Source organism: Eschrichtius robustus, chromosome 10 (genome assembly GCF_028021215.1).
Source record: "Eschrichtius robustus isolate mEscRob2 chromosome 10, mEscRob2.pri, whole genome shotgun sequence".
Taxonomy (NCBI): domain Eukaryota; kingdom Metazoa; phylum Chordata; class Mammalia; order Artiodactyla; family Eschrichtiidae; genus Eschrichtius; species Eschrichtius robustus.
In genome coordinates, this window is record NC_090833.1 from 13,975,617 (window position 1) to 13,997,405 (window position 21,789).

The 21,789-nt window shown below is 43.6% G+C and overlaps 1 protein-coding gene across 1 annotated transcript; it reads right to left on the reverse strand.

Annotated features, from left to right (window-relative positions):
* Positions 1 to 1,711: 1,711 nt before the first annotated feature.
* LOC137769954 (protein CutA homolog) lies at positions 1,712 to 21,779 on the reverse strand. The gene is made up of 6 exons (XM_068552162.1): positions 19,428 to 21,779; positions 13,583 to 13,731; positions 7,681 to 7,740; positions 6,001 to 6,046; positions 5,702 to 5,751; positions 1,712 to 2,103 (listed from the first exon to the last, which is right to left on the reverse strand). Exons 2-6 carry the CDS (start codon positions 13,699 to 13,701, stop codon positions 2,001 to 2,003), a joined length of 378 nt encoding a protein of 125 aa, XP_068408263.1. The 5' UTR covers positions 13,702 to 13,731; positions 19,428 to 21,779; the 3' UTR covers positions 1,712 to 2,000.
* Between the last annotated feature and the right edge of the window lie 10 nt (positions 21,780 to 21,789).

Here is a 21,789-nt window from a genome sequence, read left to right on the forward strand (position 1 = left end):
AACATCAATTCAGATGAATCCTTGAAACATAATAATAATCCTTGTATTATTATGCCAATAATAATCCTTGAAACATCAATATCTGCCAAACCCAGTGCAAGAGACCAAACGGATTCAAACATATCCCTCACCTCGAGCAGCTCACAATCTAGAAACAGGAGACTGACTGTGACGCACAAGGATAACAGGACATCAAGGCAGGAGAGATTCCTTCCAACCGGGGACGCCAGGCCTTGCCAAGGAGACTTCTTAAGCACTCATGCAGAAGGGTGATCAGGCAGAGGGGACAGCCTGAACACAGGAGTAACAGCACAGCATACTGGAGCACCCACATGCCAGAGTAGGTGAGGATGGAAAACTGAGTTGAGGCAAGGCTCCGAAGGGCCTTGAAATCCAGACCAAGAAATTGACTTTATCGTGAAAGCAATACGGACAGTCCATTTGGGGTCCCCAGTACATTTTCGGTAGGGTTTACTTTACACAAGATTTTCACATGCACCAGAAACATCTGTCGTAAATAAAGAGGACATCACCATTATCATTTTCTTTCTTCTCCTGAGGCAGCCCACCAAACTCCCCACTATCACAAACAGGATCCTCTGGACCTCTGGAACGGGCTCAGCCTAAAGTCGCTACAAGGTCTTCATGGAAGGGCCCTTGCAGATCCTCCCTCATTTTATATCTAGAGGAACTAAGGTCCAAGAAGCACAGAAAGTGTCAGAACCAGAGCCTGGCAACACCCTTCCCACACACCCTTCCCTCTTGAGAAGGAAGACCTAGGATACCGCAGATGTCTGTGGACTCCCACCCAAACTGCCCATGGTGTCCCCAGAGTGGAGTCACCTTGTGACAGAGCCATGGAAGCAGCCTAGATCAGGTCTCTCTTCTCATCCCACAGGGATCTTCCCCATGGAGAAGACACCCGTGGAGCAGGTTTAGGAGAGCACCAGACAGAGTGAGCAGCCTTGGCTATCCCGTCTGTAACTCAACATGCCACCCACTTTCTGGACCTCACTGCAGTTCAGTTTCCTTTCCTATAAAATGGAGACTGGCTTAGGCCACTGGTTTACAAACTTTTAACAACAGAAACTTAGCTCAATACATAAAAATAATAAAAGCACAGTTGCACTGGCTGAAGTATGAGTAGCCCCCAGGGTACCTTCTGTGAACCCCTGGGGTTCTGTGGGGCAAGTCTGAAAAACACTTGTCTAGCAGTCCCCCTGGGTTCTTCCTACTTCAGGATGCTCAGTTTCAGTGCTCAAGTGGAAAGCTTAGTATGGTGGGCTCAGAACCCATGTCTCCACTGAGCAAGGCACCAGAACCTTCTGATATCTGCCCCTTCAGGCTAGGAAAGAGTCAAGACCTACTCCCAATCCGTGAGGCTATGTCTAAGCCCTAATACTCCCCTAGTCCTACGTGCACTCAGGAAGCCCACTCCTGGTCCCACTTCCTCAGGACTCAGGAATAACAAACACCATCTTTAGCTAGAAGAAATAATATCCTGCTTGTCCCTGAAATTCCACCATTACCAATTCATGCTTTTGGATAAAGCACTTCCAGTTCCCCTAGGAGGTGGCATTCACCCCACACACTTCTGGGTGACAGGTCAACAGGTCCATTCCTCATGAGAGGCAGGAGAGTAATAACATACTAGGCACTCAATATAGGCTCAGTGAACATAGATGACAAACCTCACCCTCACTGCTGCCTCCCCTTGGCCCCCATACACACTCACCCTCGCCCTCCCACCCCCAGCCACCTTTACGCATGATGCACTCAGAGACAAGATCCACTGGGTTCTTGCCTGGCCTGACTGGCCCAGCGTCCTCTTCCAGCCTCAGAAGCCTTGGACCTTCGCCCTCCACAAGTTACTTAACTCCTCTGTGCTGACAGAAGCATGGAATCCAGAGATGCGAGGGGGCAGAAAGAAGCCTCCCCTCCCCCAGAGAACAGCTGATGAAGGTCAGAGTCAGCCAGCAGGAGGCACAAAAAGCCCCCACTCATTCCTCCTCCATGCCCTCCTCCAGCCACTTTAAATAGTGCACATCTCCTTGGTCCATGGGAAGACTGAAGACCTCTGGGATTTCAAAAGGATGCACCAACCTTTGGAAAGAAAGCAGAGCTCTGTGAGTGACCAGGATTAGTCAGCCTATGCAATAGAACCCAACTGGGCAGCCTCACTTGAGGCCCTCCACAATACGCCTGCAGCCCACTGCTCCAGCCCCACAGCCCAGCACTCCTACGCCTGTTACCCATCCGTCACCACGTGATGAGTTAGGCCGGATGGCTTTAGAGTCTCACAGACATGGGTTCAAATTCTAAGCCTGCCACTTACTAGCTATGTAAGCATGGACAAATCACTTAATTTCCCTAAAGGCCCTGCAAAAGAGGGGATAAAAATAGTACCTATGTGACTGGATTGCTGAGGATTAAATGAGACAAGGTATATAAGGCACATACCTGGTACACTGGCGCTGTATGCATTCAGTAAATGTTAGCTACTGTTTTTATTACTATCCTTCACTCATCACTGTGCCTTCCCCAAACAACTCCCCCTTCCCCTGTACCTCTGTATTCTCTTCTCCACCTAGAAAGTTCTCCCTGTTCCTGCTGATAAATCAAAAGCGTCTCTGTTCCTCAAGGCTCAACTCAACCACTGACCTTTCCCCAGGGATCTTCCTTGACCATCCAAACCCACAGCAATCTCTCCCTTTTCCCCATTTCTTTCACCTAGTCCTCGGCACAAAATGCCAGTTCTCTTCACTTTCCAAACTGAAAAAACATAAGGCCTTGGGCCTTGGGCCTTGGTCCCATCTGTCACACAGGAGTAATAATCCTCTGCTTCTTTTTTGCTGAATTAGGCACTGTAAAGTTCTCATGAGATAGGATGCTTACTAAATCACAACATGTGTATGTATAGGTGCTTAAACATTAGCAGTAAGCTGGGTAATTTTATCTAATGCCTGAGAAAAATGAATTTTCTTATTTCATGGATACCTAGACCAGTGTATGTGTTTTTATAAGCAGACATACAGAATTCAGTGTATGTATGTCTGAATAGCATTCAGTATAAGACATTTTAATAACACTTTAGTAGTAAGAGCTGTCACTGATACAGCAATTCATGTGTATACTTGACATAAATTCTTTCCAATATGCATAACAACCCAAGGTACTAGTATAGTCCCCATTTTATAGATGGGGCAACTGAGGCACAGAAAGTAATTTGCATGCACTTATGCTACAACCAGCAAGTGGAGGAGCCAGGATTTGACGCTGGAGGTCAAGCTCTGGGGTTCACTGTCTTAACCCTGAAGCTGTCTTTCACCAGTCAGGCTGTAATTTCTCAACAGCACTGGTTCTACCAAAGATGCCCTATTTCCACACCTGCGCTAAGGCGGTAACATGAGGGCCTTCTCTACCAATAGATCTGAGACCCAGTATAGCCATATAACCATAGAATCCTGCCTGGTTCCCTAAGATGTGAAAGGAAAGGGTTTTATCATCCAGACAGGTAACTTGCATCCTGGCTGCATAGGAGAGTCAACCTGGGTGCTTTGAAGAACACCATATTTGATCCCCATTCCAGATGAATTAGGTCAGAATCTGAGGTGGAGCCCAAATTGGTAATTTGAAAAAGTCTCCATGTGATTATAATATGTAGCCAACATCAAAAATCACTGGTTTAGACCAGAGAATCTCATGCTTTTACTGTGCATAGGAATCACCTGGGGATCTTGTTAAACTGTAGTTTGATTCAGTAGGTTTGGAGTGAGTGTGAGATCCTCCATTTATGGCAAGCTTCCAGGTGATGCCAATTATTACAAAACTATACTCTGAATGATAAATAAGGATTTACACCAGTGGTTCTCAAGGGGAGTCCACTGACCACTGGGGAACTCCAAGCCTCTTTCAGGAGGTCCATGAGGCCAAAACTATTTTCATAATAATACTAACTGTTATTTATCTTTTCACTTATGTTGACATTTGCGCTGATGGTGCAAAAGCAATGAGGGGTAAAACTGGTGGCACCTTAGCATGCATCAAGACAACGGCACCAAACTGTACTAGCTATCACTGTAGCTATCACCACAATACTTGCATTTTAAAAAAGTCAAATTCACTTAAGAACATTCTTGATAATATGGTAAAAATTACTATTTTTATTAAAGTTTGACCCTTGAGTGTGCCTTTTTAATATTCTGTGTGACAGAATGGGAAGCATACATAAAGCACTTCCACTATATACCTAAGTTCAATGTTGTCTTAAACTTGTCTGATTGAGACACAAGCTAAACTAGACTTTTCCCAAAGAATACCATTTTTACTTTCAAGCCTGAGTAACCATCATTTGTCAGTTTTACAAATTAAGGTTACTCAGGTTTGAGTATTAGGTAGACGTTTTCTCAAATATGAACAAAGTGGGCCCATCACTCAAATGAAGACAATTTATATCATTTAATGCCAATCAAAAAATTCATGTTTTGGGGGTTGGGGAGGGAAGGACTGGGAGTTTGGGATTAGCAGATGCAAACTATTATATATAGGATGGGTAAACAACAAGGTCCTACTGTATAGCACAGGGAACTATATTCCGTATCCTTTGATAAACCATAATGGAAAAGAATATGAAAAGGAATATATATATATATATATATATATATATATATATATGAATCACTTTGCTATACAGCAGAAATTAAACACAATATTAAAAAAAAAATTCATGTTTTTAAGCAAAAATCAGAAGTTTGGAAAACCTGAATTTATCATCAGGAGCTTAAAAGTGTCCCAACACTTAAAGATGCTTTTGACGAGATCCAGCTCTCTTATTAAGCCAGATTTTGCAAAAATGTAAAATGATGCCATTCTTCTCACTTTTTTGTTTTTTGGAAAATATGGTTACTTTCCATAAAAACACATTACTAGCATACCTTGTTTTATTGCACTACACTTTATTACAGATACTGTGTTTTTTTAGAAATTGAAGGTTTGTGGCAACCCTACATCAAGCAAGTCTATTTATGCTACATTTGCTCACTCTGTGTCTCTGTGTCACATTTTGCTAATTCTTGCAAAATTTCAAACTTTTTCATGATTATTTTATTTGTTATGGTGATGTCATCAGTGATCTTTGATGTTACTATAATTGTTTTCTGTTTTGTATTTTTAAATTAAGGTATATACATTGTTTTTTTAGACATAACGCTATTAACACACTTAATACACTGCAGTATAAGTTAAACGTAACTTTTATATGCACTGGGAAACCAAAAAAAAAAAAACCACATGATTTACTTTATTGCAGTGGTCTGGAACCAAAGCTGCAATATCTCTGAGGTATGCCTGTATTTATGTTAATATGTAATTGTTCTATTACTGTTATTTTAAATTAACTAAAAATACATATTTTAAAAATTTCTCAGCTTTAATTTCTAATACAGTAAACTTTGATATAACCCATATAAACAAAGGTCTTTGGGGTCCTTAATAATTTTTAAAAGTGTAAAGGGATCCTGAGACCAAAATTTTGAGAACCGCTGGTTTAAAACTCACTCACTTTACAGATGGAGAGTCTGAGGGACAGGGCCATACCCAGGGTCACATGGGAGGCTGGTGACTAAGCTCTAGGTCTCCTACTTCTCAAGCTCATTCACTTAGTTCCCAGCATGTCCCGGCTGGGAAGAGATTGCACTATTACCTGATGTAGCTGGATAGCATATGGACCTTGGAAGTCTTTGTCTTTATTAACTGTAAAAGAAAGAAAAAAAAAAATCACTGCTTCAGGAGCTCAGCCCCAGCTCTGCAGCTGCTCATTCATCTGGCTGTTTAGGAGACAGCATTCCTCCGGGTCCCCAGGCCCTGTTAGTAGCTTACAAATGAACCTAGGGCATCGTATGTGGGGCAAGAACCTCAGCTAATTGATCTTTGCTAATTTTTAATTGGAACCTTGCTCTCACTCTTTCCCTATCAAGGCCGCATCCCCCGATCCTCACTCACCAGCAGGATTTCAGTGGCTTCTTCTATTTCTCCATTCCAATAGTATCTGGAGAAGAGAACAACAACAACAAAAATTATCATGCTTACAAGATGAGTTCAGTGAAATAAACCTGGCCCAATTAGGTGACTTACTAAGGTGGAAACTTTAAAATCTTTCCAAGCCCATATAAAAAAGCCTAGAGTTGGCCAAGGCCCTACAGGTCATCTAGTCTAAACATTCTAATGCACGCTTCTAGCACCTGCCTTAACTTCCCTGGAGGTGAGAGGCTCACCATCTCCTGAAAGGTTTTCACATGAGATGGTTTTTCTTATGGTGTGCCAACATTTGCAACCCAGTTGTTTTCCCCAACTTCCACATGAAGAACCACCTCAGGACAGCCCTACAGAAACTCCTATATGTTCTCTCCTCTACACTGGGCATCTCCAGCTTTTTCAATGCTCATCCCATACTCTTGGCTTCCAGGCACCTCCCCATCCTTTGCACTGGTGCTCTCTGTATCACTGACTCTCAAAGCTGAGTGCCCACCAATGGGTAAATGAAAAACCACAGGAAGATTCAGGGAAGAAGTAAGCCTTATAAAATATGGAAACAGGTCCAAAAGTTTAAAACAAAGTCAGTGACAATGTTTAGAAAAAGAGTACGAGAACAGCATCATGGGAAGGGAAAGAAATTCGGCCTGAGAATGCCTATGCTGACCCAGGGCAAATCTAAGATGACTTAGGCCACTGGCCTCATCTCACAGAGCTGTGGTAAAAGGATGAATTACAAGGAAGGATGAAGATATGAGGGGAACAGTAGGCTAAAATTCTGTTGTAGCTCCAAAGCAGTAGCTCCCAGACTGGCTTTATGTGAATCACTTACATAACCTCTTAAAAATTCAGATTCAAGCCCCATCCTCAGGGAGACTGATTGAGTAGATCCAGGAGGGAGCTCAGGAATCTAAAGCATAGCCAAATTTGGGAGCCCTAGCTATAGGTGATGTGAGCCACTGAGGGAATGACACTGCTGGGCAGGGGAAAGCTTTCATTATATAGCACTTTTCTGTTCTGACCTTTAGAGCAGACGTTATTTCTCTCCCGCCCTCCCTCCCTCTCTCTCGCTCATCAGGGGAGGAAGGAGATGAGAAACAGGCTGATCAGAGAGATTAAGGCACAAGACAAATCCTGCACAGCTAGTACTGGGATACTGACATATTTTGATGAGGGAAATGGTGCAGACCAGGCTTAAGTAAAGGAGCTGATGAAATGAAAGGCAGACAATACACAGAAACAGCCTGTCGCATATGCTAAACTCTCAAAGTTTTCCAGAGAATCCAAAAGTAATGGAAATTATAATCTTTGATATCCCTAGTTGGCTTACTCAGGGATGGAATGCCCAGTTTGACTTCTTTGCTAAAAGCAAGCTAATTAATTTAAACAAAGAATGTGCAGACAAGATTCACTGTTCCTAAACTGTAGATTTTTTTCTCCCTTCTCTAAACACAGCCTGTTTTTGCTTTTGTTGAATGATATAAACTCACTGGTTGATTTCCTCTGAATAGAAATTGACAGTGAACTATTGATTAATTAAATGCCTTTGAGTTGTTCTTTGACAGTTCCCTATTAGTTCAGTGCTCTTTCCACCAGGCAGGACCTGACCTAGCACTCCCACACCCTTCCACGGGCCACAGCAAAACTCACAGTGAGGATGCCTTAGGCAGGATGTTCACAGAGGCAGTCAGCTTCTTATCCAGTATAGCCCTAAAGCAAAGAGAGAGTAACAGTTACTGGGGCAAGTGTCCAGGAGTTCCTGGGAACTACTCAGGAAACCTAATTCTAAATAGATAACCATTTAGAGTGCCCCTCCCAACTCAAACCAACATGTTTCATAACTACTGTGCACAGAACCTCTGAAGACAGAGTTGTTTAAAAGTCCTTCCCTGGGTGGGGAGAGAAGTAGGGAAGGCAGTTTTAAAGGACAGGCCTAGTCTGCTTGGGGAATGGGAATTTATTAGCAATGGACGGAGAACAAAAAGACCTGGATTCCAATCCATCCCTGCAGTAGGATGGCTGTGTGACCTTACGCAAGCTCTTTCTTTCATTCCAGAAATAAGTATTTGAGCACCTATCCAAGACAGGCACGACCCCATCACTCAACCTGACTCCTGCTGTACAATCAGAGGATTGGTTCAGTCGGTGGTTTCCAACTCTTTCCACCACCAAAAACTCCTTTTATCACGCACCTTCTTCGCCTTTTCTCTCTCGGATATGTACTAGGCTGACAGGGTTTCTGCTCTGTAGATATCATGTGACCACATGGAACTGATATAACTCCAAGGAAAAGCAAAAAAAGGCATCCTATCCTATGTCTGTCTTTGGCAAATACAGGCTCTTTTCACTTTTTATTTTTGTGAAGGTTGCTACCACAACCCTAAGAGCACAATCATCACCACCTCTGCAGACCTCTAAAAACTTCCTTTGACAGACCACAGGTTGGAATTCCTGCTCTGATAGTCTGATTCCTGTGCAGAGCCCTGGTGAACACAATAAAAAGTGCCTGAACTAGTACAAGTGTCATAGAAACAAAAGCACCACCAAGTCATCGATGCAAAGAAGTGTCCCCAAGTATCAAACCTCAAGCCCTCGGAATCAGACAGGCCCTGACAACCCCCTCTCAGGTCTCAGTCAGCCAAGGGGGCCTGGTCTCAGTTCTCTGAAGTGTGTGGCCCCTGCCAGATAACCCTAATCTGAGCCCTGCTTACTGATCTCTCCTTCCCTTGACCGCTGCCAAGAGAACTGACCTACTTTCTCTTCCCCTGAGTTCCAGGCTGAACAGTGCTCTATTTAAGGCTCCACATTAATGTGGTATTACCACCACCCTCATTCCCTTGGAAAGTTCCAGGTGGTAAATAAATCTCTGACTGTAAGAAGAGGCACACGGCACAAATTTGTTTAAGCAACTGCTGCAAGTCTTGCTCACTCAATCAAATGATCTGCTGAGAAATTACACTTCATTGGTTCTGAAGGTGGCACGCAAACACAGGGAGTGAGTTAAACCTCTAGAAAAAAATAATCCATTGCCTCACGGGCCTCCAGTCTCTTTGGTAGTGTGAACTCCTCAGTGAGTAATCACAGCAACCTGTCCTTGGGTAAAAGACTGTAAAGTTATGGAGGACTGTGCTATTCAAAAAGCTCCTGTGGCCAAACAAACAAACAAAAAACAAAAACACACACACTAAAGCCCAGCAGTGAGTCACAGACGGAAAGCTCAAGCCCTCATGCTCATCTGAGTAAAGCAGAAGACAGAGCTTCTGGGGTCTCTAGAAACTGCAAAGTTCACAGACTAGAGGCTCACAGACCAGATACATGGTTTGGCTCTCACGGCATTTAAAAAAATCTTGATTTTGCTACCAATTTTTACTATCAGGGTATTTCACATTAAAAAAATACACATTACCTAGCTTCTCACCAAAAATGAATCTTATAACATTTTGGACCTGTAGTCCTACAAGGTCAGATTTAGCTAGAGCTGAGCGGGGGCTGCTCCCTCGAGGCATGACATATGCTTCTCGGGTCAGTCAGTTTCCACTGTTCTCCCTCTCAACACCTGGGACGAGTAAGGGTTGCTAACTACAGTCATTCTTCAGCGCGACACCCCAGCCCACTTCACTCATTTAAGTTGCCTGCTTGTGATATCTTTGTCTGTGACCCTGGCCTAACCCAATTCCCTCTCCCTACGTATGAAATCAAAGCCCAGAGAAGGAAGACTTGTCTAAGGTCATATGTGGTGTTGGCAGCAAAAAGGACACTAGAATCCAGGTCTCCTGGTTCAACATTCAGGTTTTCACCCTAGCCCCAATAAGAGATTCTTCCAGTTTAGAATGTATCTGTCAATGAAGAGCTCTAAGAACACTGCCAGGAACCAGAATGGAACTGAACCAGAACTGAGAGGCAGCAGACTGAACGCTGAAGAGCACTAAAGAAGAAAGAGCACTAAACTGGAGCTGAAAGACCTGGTCCCAGCACTAGTTCCATAGGCAGAGCTGGGGTTCCTGCCGGCTAACATTTGTGGGGCCCTCCCCACCATGTACCCACTTACTCTCCTTCTACACATCCTGGAAGCGAAACCTATTTGCCTCTCTTCTACCCAAATCATTCATGAAAAATACAGAACAGAACAGCTGAGGGGAGAGCTCCACTGCCACATCACTCAGAACTCCACTTGAGACTTACAGCTCAGCTGGCGGGCTGCACACACACTGCAACCTCCCTTTTACACCCCACACCAGAAACAACAAAACATTTCTTCGCCGTGCCAGAGCACAGTAAGGAGAACGCTTTATGTACTAGCAACTAGGAGGAGGCCCTAAAGAAAAAAGGTAGCCCTGAGTCATGCATGGGAGCATGTAGGGGGACTTCCTAACTTAAGAGCCTTTGAATCTTTTAAACATTGGCAGTGATCTGGTTTTCTTGGCCTCCAGCAACCTGGAGAATTTTGAAGAATATAAAATTATAATTTTTTCATTAACGTAGTCATAGTTTGAATCATATAAGTTGACCATCCTAAAAATTCTTCTTGAGGTGATAAATTATTCTTAGAAACTGATTTTAACTGTTGAATACTAGATTGTAGAAGTATTTCAAGAATCTTCTTAGTAAGTTTTGCCTACACCTGCTATGTAAATATGTATGCCTATTATTTTATTTCCTTTGTTCCTTATTACATTTATACTGTTCCTTTGTAAATAAATAAATGTGCCTTTTTGAACTTGGGGCAGGAGTGGGGGGGAGAGAAAATGAAAGCAACAGTCTGTAATCTAGATGTAATGGGAACCAGAGCAGGCAGGAACTTGGAGGCAACCATCAAGGTAAATAGTTGGAATGCCACAGCAGGAGCAGGTAGACCCCCTAAATCTCCCATGGCCCAGGCAACAGTAACGGGATGTTTGATACAGGCAGAGCAGCGAGCGTGGGAATTTTGGACAAAAGGCAAAACACTGTCCTAGTGGCTGGCGACAGCCAAGGACAAAAGGGAGAGTGCATGCCCAGAAGACCAGTTACTTGGGTACCCCAGCCAGTAGAATGTCCACCTGCCCCACATGCACACTGCAGAGTGCCACCTAAGGTCAATTCCTGCAGCTGTTTCTGCACTTCCCCATAAGCACAGCTAAGAAGACAAGAGAGGTCACAATTAAGAATTACAAAGTATTTAAGGAAAGTCAACACCATGAGAGACTAAAATTCAACAACAAAAAAGAATTTACATGAGAAGGATAATTGAAACCAAGATTTTAAAATAAGTACAATTATGTATACTTGAAAATTGCTAAGAGAGTAGATCTTAAAGAGTTCTTATCACAAAAAAAGTAACTGAAATGATGGATGTTTAACTAACCTTACTGTTGTAATCATTTTGTAATATATACACATATAAAATCATCATGTTGTATACCTTAAACTTACACAATGTTATACGTCAATTATATCTCAATAAAGCTGGAATAAAATTAAGCATAAAATAAGTATAATTACTATCCACAGAAAGATAAAGCAAGATTGTTGCATTTATAAAACAAGATCAGACAATTACAAAACAAGAGCAGTTGGTTATTAAAAACAATCTGAAATCTTGAAAAGGAAAACTATAAAATTCAGTCTAAAGAAAACTATAAAGTTCAGTCACAGAAAACAAATTCATCATCTATCTATAAGGAGTTCCAGGAAAGCGCAATGCAGAAAGAATAGAGAGAGTAGAGAGACTATATTTAACAAAGTAGTACTTGAACATTAAGACAAAGAGAAACTCCTAAAAACTAGGAGAAAAACCAGAGAGAAAAAGCATTACCTATGAAGGAATGAGACCCCATTCCTGACCTCTCATCAGCAACCTTGGATGCAAAGACAATAGAGACCCCTCTCCAAGCTGATACTGATCCATTTACCTGAACTGGCCTTTCAACTACTGTATTTAGAATCCAGGCCTTAGAATCCTTCTCCTCCTGATACCCAACACCTCACAGATATCAGCTGAAGTTGTTCCCTGACAGGACCCAGAGTGGCTAATCCAGGGGTCCAGTGAGTTCAGCACAGATCCTGGGTATACCAGAAGCACAGAAGGGATTTCAATTCCTAGCTGCTAAATATAATACTAGGTCATATTTCTGGAGTAATCACATGTTCTTTTAGACAAGAGCTATTCTCCAAAAGTAATGTTAAAAAGGAAAAAATAGGGGCTTCCCTGGTGGCGCAGTGGTTGAGAATCTGCCTGCCAATGCAGGGGACACGGGTTCGAGCCCTGGTCTGGGAAGATCCCACATACCGCGGAGCAACTAGGCCCATGAGCCACAATTACTGATCCTGCGCGTCTGGAGCCTGTGCTCCGCAACAAGAGAGGCCGCGACAGTGAGAGGCCCGCGCTCGCCGCAACTAGAGAAAGCCCTCGCACAGAAACGAAGACCCAACACAGCCATAAATAAAGAAAGAAAGAAAGAAAAATTCAAAAAAAAAATAATAAGGAAAAAATAGACATTCTGGTTAGGGGCAGGAAAGATGGAATCAAATGCAAAGTTAACCTGTGACCATCAGTTTGGAGGCTATGTGCCCCCAAAGACCAAATTCAACACATAAAACACTATAACTTAAGCTATCATCAAACTTCAAGAATGCTGAGTTGTAGAGCAAGAAGAAAGGGAGCCAGGAGCCAAATCCATTACCCCTCAGCCCCACTAACCCTCTTCAAAGCTGTAGCTATAAAGGAGTGAAGGGCAGGGGAGCTTCCCTAGCAGTCCAGTGGTTAGGACTCGGCGCGTTTACTGCCATGGCCCTGGGTTCTATCCCTGTTCGGGGAACTAAGATACCGCAAGCCACAAGGCGCGGCCAAAAAAGAAAAATAAATTTAAAAAAATAAAAGAGGAGTGAAGGGTGGAAATTCAGATACAACAAACATTTTTTGAGCATCTACTACATTTGAGTTACTGGAATAAGGACTGTACATATATCATATAATTTAATCCTCTCAACAACCCTGTGAGGTAGGTGGCATTATCCTATTTTATAATTCAGGAAACTAATGCTTAGAGAAGGGAAGCAACTTGCCCGAGGTCACACAGCAAGTGGCAGAGCCAAGATTCAAATTGCTCTGATTACAAGTCCAGTGCTCTTTCCACCACAGCACAGCTGCTTTTAGAAATCTGCCATATACTTGGAATTGGGCTCCTCCTCCTCTTGTCATGGTGAGCACCTCTGGGACTGAGCAAAGACTACCTCCAAAAAGAGAGCTGGGTCAGGAATTAGGATTCTTAAATTCTCAACCTGCCGAGTTCCACTGTTCTCTTATCTTAACACCTTGCGCAAGCCACCTATCTCTCTGGGTCTCATATCCCTTTTACGCCCCCATGTACCACTCAGCATTTTCAGGCCCAGCAGTAGGATCCATCCAAGTGTCATTCAGCCATGCTTCTCATATCACCCCAGGCAGACAGCTGGGTAGTTCATCACTGGATGGGGTTGTCAAAAGCAAGAGAAGTACCCCAAAGTGGCCCCTCTGGAGCATCCTGGTAGCTCCTGGGCCTCCTGGGGCAGCACCTAAGCCCCTTCACCATACCTGGCAATATCTCTGGCAATCTGCTCGTTGGGACAGTTGACAAAAACGATGGAGTAAGTGCCGGAGACATAGCTGCCAGTGACAACTGAAAGGAGCTGCTGGCTAAGGGTCCTGAGCATGGGGTATGTCAGGAAAGAAGCAGTCAGGATCTACACGGTGGGAAAAGAGAAGCACAGATCAGCAGTGACATGGCCAACTCACTATTTGCCAGCTCAAGCAGACTGGAACCAAAGCTGGGCATCATATTTTCATCCCTATTTCCCATCCGTAAAATAATTCCTGGGATCTGTATTGAGTTTTAGTGCTTAAAGTTTTCATGTCTAGATTATTTGCCTCTGCATTTTACAAATGGTAAAAAAAAGAAAAGAAAAAATAGAGGCTCAAAAATCAAGAAACTTGCTCAAAATCACACAGCTTTGGGAATTCCCAGGCGGTCCAGTGGTTAGGACTCAGTGCTTTCACTGCCGGGTTCGATCCCTGGTAGGGGAACTAAGATCCCACAAGCCATGCAGTGTGGCCAAAAAAAAAAAATATCACACAGCTTTTAACTGAAGCCAAGATTAGGAGTCGAGCCTGGATAACTTGAAATCCATTCCTACTGTACAAAACTGCTACTGGAGGTAATGCCAACTGGCATCCACTGAACTGCTATCATCCTATGGAGATTATTATGAATGATAAGTTCTTACACCTGTCGATGTTTTAGGGAGTTAATTTCACCTTCGTTCAATTGTGTATGTGCCAGGTGCTACAGGGAGTCTAGTGGAAAAGGAAGGCTAATTCTAAAGCAATGTGACCTGTGCTACTGTGACAGACAATTGGAGGGTCCAGGAGGAAGGCTCTACCTGTTGGGGACAGGAAAAGGCTTTGAAAAGAAGGTACTATCTAAGTTGGAACTGAAATAATAAGCAGAATTACAAAAGAGGGAGATATAATAATATGTACAAACTCAAGAGGTATTTAGGGACAGATAAGCTATCTAGTCCGCATGGGTCTTAGTCTGTGGGTAAGAGATTGGGAGGAAAATGAGACTGGCTAGAACTATAAAGGGTCAGGCTAAGGAATGTAGGGTTTGTACTCAAGTGATAAGGTGCTTTTGCAGGTTTTAAAGTAGAAGAGTAATAATATGATCAAGCTGAAGGAGGATGGGGAGTGACCAGAAGGTAGTCTATTCAAAAGGCCATTACAATGTTCCAGGAAAAAGACATTAAGATCTTGAGCTAAGAAAATGGCAGTGACACCGTGAGAGGAAAAGACAGTTAAAATAACATTTTTCTTGCTTTTTTAATGACAAACTTTTAAAATAAGAGGAAATGAAAAGAACTGGAGGACATCTTCTATTCCAGGGTTCTTTGCTGGGGGGATACAAAGGAGTCATTAATAGGGATAGAGGCAACTTGCAAGGAGTCCCACTGTGACTCAGGCAAGACTGAACAAGAGCGTGCTTCTCCTGCCTCCCAGCCCGGGGCTCACATCTCGCTCAAATAAACCTCTGTCCTCCCACTCCTATGTTATTGCCCGGCCCTGCCTGGCTCCTACTTCTTGGCAGGGCCTGAGTAGCGTTTTTATGTCTTTAGCTTCAGTTTGACTAGAAGCCTGTCTGGGGTGGGTTTCTCATTCCCTCCCACTACCTCCACCAACACCTCCAATCCAACACACTAGTCCTCTGAACTAAACCAGTGACCACACAAGAAAAAAAGAACCAGGCTTTTCAATGAACCTTTTGGTGACAACTCAATTAGATTATATAGGAAAAAAATAAAGGCACTAAAGAGCAGGATTTAAATCCTAGTGCCAGTACTGCTGCCTGTGGTCTTCAACAAGTTACTTCCTTTGCCTTCTATAAACGTTACCTAGAAATTGGAGATTATGACATCTGTGCTGCCTGCCTCAGAGTTGCCATGGGTTCAAACAAGATAGGAAAAACAATATATAATCACTAATCCAATAAAGAAAGGGACTGTGGTTTGCTCATCACTGTGTCCCCAGGACAGTTCACGGCACACAGCAGGTTCTCAAGAAATAACTTGTAGACTGGTGAATTAGTACACCAGCAAGATGTTGATATTGAGACAAAATAGCCTTGTGAAGAAAGTAGGGCTTTTGGGTCACCCACAGAGCTTTTGGCAGAGAATCGGACAAACTAAAAAACTGTAAGGAGTCAACTACATGACTCTAAGGTGGCTTCCTGTACAGACTCTAAACAAAAGGAGTAATGGTCTGTCCCTCAACCAAAAAAACCATTCCTAAGGAAGATCTAGGGCATTTCAGCCAGCAGTTATCAGTGTAACACAGAGCTAATAGGATTAACTATAAACTCACCTAAAATGTATTGAAACTCTTGTATGAACTCATAGTCAAAAAATACTAAGAGGTACTTTGGGCCCTCGGGGATTATCTAAGATAACCCTTCATTTAACAGATAATGTTACTGAGGCAGAACATACAGAAATTCTGTGACAGAGGCAAGACTTAAATCCAAGACTCCTGCCTCCTTTTCTGGGCTCTCTGAACCGCAAGGAGCACGACCAGGAATTGATACAGTGGGCTTATTTCAGCTTCACTTAATCCAGAGCCTCTCAACTTGGGGCAATTTTTCCCCCCAGGGGACATCTGGCAACATCTAGGGACAATTTTGATTGTCATGACTGGGGAGGAGATGCCATTGGCATCTAGTGGGTAGAGGTCAGGACTGCTGCTAAACATCCATCTATTGTACCATCAATCACACTGAAATACAGACAGTTGTTTACATGTCTCCCTCATTGGACGTGAGCTCTTTGGCCTCATACATTTCTGTATCCCCAGCACTTTATAACCCCCTGACAAGGAGTATGGGCTTGAGAAATGTTTGTGGACCATATCAACAAAGAATCAGAAGCATGAAAGGTTGGTTTGGAACCAAAAGTGGACTACAGTATATTAGAAAGTGATATTACATGAATGCAAAATACACACATCACCATATTCCCTAATAGAAACATTATAACGGGAAAAGATTTACTGTAAGTTTATAGCATTTTCATATTTATGTCTTTACTATATACCTTTTCTAATTTTACATTCTTTTAAAATATTGTATGTACCCTTTCAATTATTTCATTCTTTTTTCGTCCTGCAGTATTTGCCTAGACTTTAAGAGATTATGGTTGACTTTACGATCTGTGTTAAGGTAGAAGGGGCCTCAGAAACCACCCAGTGGTTCTAAATTTGTAATCCATCTAGTTTTAAGGAATCTGTGAATACTCTGAAATTGACATTGTGTTTATACACTTTCCTTGGGTGCAAATCCAGACTTGCACTCACACACATACACACACACACACAAAATCAAGAAATGTCCCCAAAATGTTGAGCCACTGATTTGTGCCAGTTAATTAAGGGCCAGAGAGGGGAAGAAATGACCAAAAAGTGAGCAGCAGAGCTGGGCTAGACCCCTACGCTTGCGGCCCTCCCACACAGCTCTCCCTTCCACCACCCCCGCACCCCACCCCACTCAGCCCCCGCCCACTGCGACCACCAGCACCACTGTGGGGACTCTGTAGCCACTGCCAACCTTAACATTTTAACATACTTCAGAGATGAGAAAACAAAGCCCCCAGAAAAATGAGATGGTAACTGCACTGGAAAGAGGGAAAGAACCTATCATGTGACCCTTACATGAGAACTCACCAGCAGACACCCCTCACCACCCCAAGGACCCTGGCAGTGAAACACAGCCCAGTCACTCCTCCTCACAAGGCAGGGCATAAAGGGGTGCTGGTAATCTTCACACTCACACCACAATCTCCAAGACACAGGGTGGTGCCTCCAAGGATTTTACCGTCCACCCACTACCTGCCCGCCCCCAGCTCAAAATCCCAGGAAGAGTAAAAGAGAAATGCACCTTCTTCCCTCAATCCCCAGGCTGGAGGTTTAGAGGTGAGAGGGTTCATAGCACTGTAGCATGGAACACTCACCAAGAGGCATAAAAGGACAGAGGGTCGCGGGCAGCCTGGCAAAGGGCACCGTGAGCTCAGCCTGTCCATGGCGTCGCTGGTAATTTAGCAGCACAGCCTATTGGAACTGTGGCCTGAGGCCGAGTTGCTGGCTGATGGGCGGGCACGAAGGGACTGAACTGCCCTCTCCCCTTACCACCTGCTGCCTGCCCCACTGCCCAGCCAGGTCCCAGCCAGGCTGGCCAGAAGGAGATAGTGGAGGGGGCGGGGAAAGAGGGAGTAATTTTTCACTGGGCAACTCTCCTTCTGGAAATATACAACCCAAGCACCATATGCAAACCTCCAACCCCTGCAAAAGTAAAAATACTAATTTTCCCTTCCCATTCTAACATACACATACAAAAAAACCATAAAATCCCCAGAGATGTACAGATTAAAAGACCTAAGTTTCTTAGATATAAAATCGTCAGCCCAAACACAAATACACACACACAAAACTCTTCCACTTTGCAGGGGTCCCCAACCCCCGGGATTTAATGCCTGATGATCTGAGGTGGAGCTGATGTAATAATAATAGAAATAAAGTGCACGATAAATGGAATTGGCTTTAATCATCCCGAAACCATCCCCCCACCCCAGTCCTTGGAAAAACTGTTTTCCACGAAAACGGTCCCTGGTGACAAAAAAGTTGGGGACTGCTGTAGAGGACCATCCCACCAAAAAAACCCAAATAAATGAAGCACACACATGGCTGCCTTCCCTTCCCTGTCCCCCACACATCACTCCCTCCTCCTAGGATCTCCCTTCCAAACCTCTGGCTTAGAGCACACACTCTTGCTCCTGACTGGTCTCCCTATGAACTCATTTGTCTTCCAGGCCAGCTGCTCTGTGCAGTCTTTCCCAAGGTTAATCCCCACAGTCCTCTCTTTCCACTAAGGCACTTTGTCCACACTTCCATTGCAGCACTTAACATCAACTATTAAACAAATCTTTAAAAGCAGCAAGCTAAGGACTGACTGTTGCCCTTTGGGGATGCAGAGTCCACTGTTGTCAGGGTTTCCAATTTTTTAATCCAGCTTTTTAATGTGAAATATCTTAATTTTTAAATGACGACACTTCAGGGGAAGAAATTGAATACACAAGGCCATAAGTAAATTTTAAGCCAAGGAAACTATTCTATAGCTTGACTGTGGTAGTGGTTACACAAACATTAAAAAATTCAACAAACTATACACTTAAATTGGTTAATTGTGTTGTATGTAAATAGTACCTTAAACAAAGGAGGGGGGGAATGCTGAAAACCAATTCAAAATTGTTTTAAACTGGGCAGACGAAACAAAACACACCTGTTAGCTAAACTGGCCTGCAGGCTGCCAGTTCACAGCCTCTGTGTTTCTTTTAATTACCTGTTTACCTGTCTGTCTCATTCCTTGGTACTATAAATTCTTAAAGGCCTGATACACTTCCTGGCAAAGTGTCTAACAAAGTCAGCTGTAGCCCTAGTCCTATCATTTACATCAATAGCTATGTGGACTCAGGCAAATAACTTAACCTCTCTGAGCTTTTTGGGGTTTTTTTGGTAAAGGAATGGCTAATACCTCCTTCATAGGTCTAAAGTGAGGATTAACTGAGAAGATTAATATAAGAATGCTTTATAAAATGTAAGACCATGTCACCGTTTCACGAGCAAGTAGTCTCATGTCAACTACCAAACAAGGTTAACTCAGAAAATCTCCATTTGTGATTGAAAAACTTAGCGTGTGTGAAAAAAACAGGGTTAGAGAAAATGAGGCTGAGTGATCCTAAAAAAAAACCTTTATATTCAAAGTCCACTAAAATAAATCAAGGCTATGATCTTTTAAATCTATTACATTAATAAGACAGGCCACTGTTAATGACCATTTTACCTTAGATCCTGAGATGATGTCCCAGAGTTTAGCACAGGATCCCACAGAGATTATGCTCAATAAATGTTTGTTGATTTGGTGATTATAAAGATGGTCATGATGAAGACGATGCTGGGGCAGCAGGGGAAGGATGGCAAGAGATGAACTGTTATTTGGAAGAAACCGTTTCTGGATTCTCTTCTTCCTTCAACTCAGACACCTCTACTCTCTTCAGATTCAATTCCAAGGTTAGATTCCAAAAGTCCAATTCTGCATTTATGGCCTTGGCAGATTCTTCAGATCTAGTAAGAGCCTCAGTGCCACTGCCTGAGATTATAAGCTCTTCTTCTGGAGGCTTCTTACCCTCTTTCTCTCCTCCTCCTTACTGGATTCAGATATGGACTCAGAATCCTCTTCAGAGTCAGATTCTGTACCCATCTCTTTCACCCACACTACTTCCTCTTTATTGTTTGTGTCTTCCTTCTCTTTCTTCATCTCCTTTGCTTTATTTTGAAGGTTCTTTTGGGCCTCTTTATAGGTATACAACAATTTATTGAAATCTTTTTTAAAGGCCAAACTTCAATCCAGTAAAGAACCCATATCAATTGCAGCTTCAATGAGGTCTGACACCTGGTGTAAGACAGAATTGTTTCCTTGGATTCAACTTTATCTCTGGTTCCAGAGATTTGCCTTCTTCCTCATCTACAGATATAGACTCTCTGTGTTATTGCCAAAGCTTGAAACTTAAGTAGCTTATTAATTTCACTTTCATCAATATCGATGAATTTAAAGCCCATCCATTTTCAGACTCTATGATTTTTTTCAACTTCTTCATTAGCTGTAGGGAAACATGCATAATCATTCACAACATCATCCCAAAGGTTCCACCAGGCTTTATTAAGAGAGGCTGGATTTTATATCATCCATCACCTCTTTTATTACTACCAAAGCATCAGCAAAGTTGTACTGTTGCCATGTTTCTTTCAAAGTGAGGCAAGGGTTTTTTTCAAAAAGTCGGCAAAGTAGTCAAATATATGCTTGGTGTATTACCTCCTGAATGCTTCAATTATACCCTGATCCAAGGGCTTAAGATAGCTACTGCCCTCCAGATGGAGAAACACAATATCATCATTGGGATGAGCAAAGAATGGAGTCTGGGTAACTGAGACCTCTGTCCAAAAACAGCAACACTCTGAAGGCAAGATTTTTTTCTGTTAAATAACTCCAGGTTCAATGAATAAAACAATTACGAAGCCAATCCAAAATGAAGGCAGCTGTTAATGATACTGTTAGTGATCGCCCGAAAATAGGAAGGCGTTTTATATTTTTTTCCATAAAACAGGTGCTGCTTCATAAAGCAGCAATGGTTTTGTCACCTGCGGCACTGGCACAAAAAATGAAAGAAATCCGGTCCTTAGCTTCCTCTAAGCTTTCCGGATTTTTGTCTTTTTCCCCAAAAGTACGCGAAGGCAAGCACTTCCAAAACAGGCTCGACTGCTTGGCGGTGAAGACCTGCTGAGGTACAATGCCACTAACTCTGATCAGTTTCTGGCGTTGCGTGGAATACGTGGGTGCCGACTGGGTATTTAACGGTTCTTCCTCACCTATCAACCTCGAATTCAGCAGCCTATAGCGATTTCTAAACTTCTCCAACCATCCCCTGGTCGCATGAAACTTCTCTGGGTTGCCCTTGCCAGGGGTTTCCACCAGTTGCCTGTAAACCTGTTTGGCCTGGCTGCAGATGGCCTTCAGCGTCAGAGGCTGCCCCCTCCTCCTTTGGTCTAATCCTAGACCCCAAAGATTAATTCGTCTCCATCTTCTCGATGTTTACGTCCTGAGGAATGCACAGCACCTGGGAGCAGACGGGCAAAACACTCTCCATGCTGGTCCTGACCGCCTTCTCGTTTTGCTTAAGGGTGCGCAAACTCTTCTTCCAGCTTCTCGAGAATTTTCATCTCGTCTTCCAGAGACATGACCCTCCGCCTCCTCTTAATACGTGTCTAGCCCGGGAGCAGGATGCCCACCGCCTCCGCCCCGCCCCGGGAAGCCTAAGCCCCTGCCCAAGCCGCAGCAGCGTCCACCATAGCAGCTGCCGAGAGCCTCGTTTTAGAGCCAGGGGGCCGCCCCCAAGGCCGTTCAACCTTTGGCTGGTCCTCATTCTCACCACTCCGCTTGCCGGGCATTTACCCAGCCTTCGCTCTCAGTGGGACAGAAGCAAACAAACCGGAGAGTCGGACTCCAGGACCAACTGAGCAGCGCCCAACATGACGCCACACTGCGACCCCGTAACCACCAGCGACCCTAGTCAGCCCCGCTCTCGCGAGGCTTGGCAGCCCCCGAGCGCGCTGCCCGGCAGCTCCGCAACTCTATTGGTGCCGCCCGG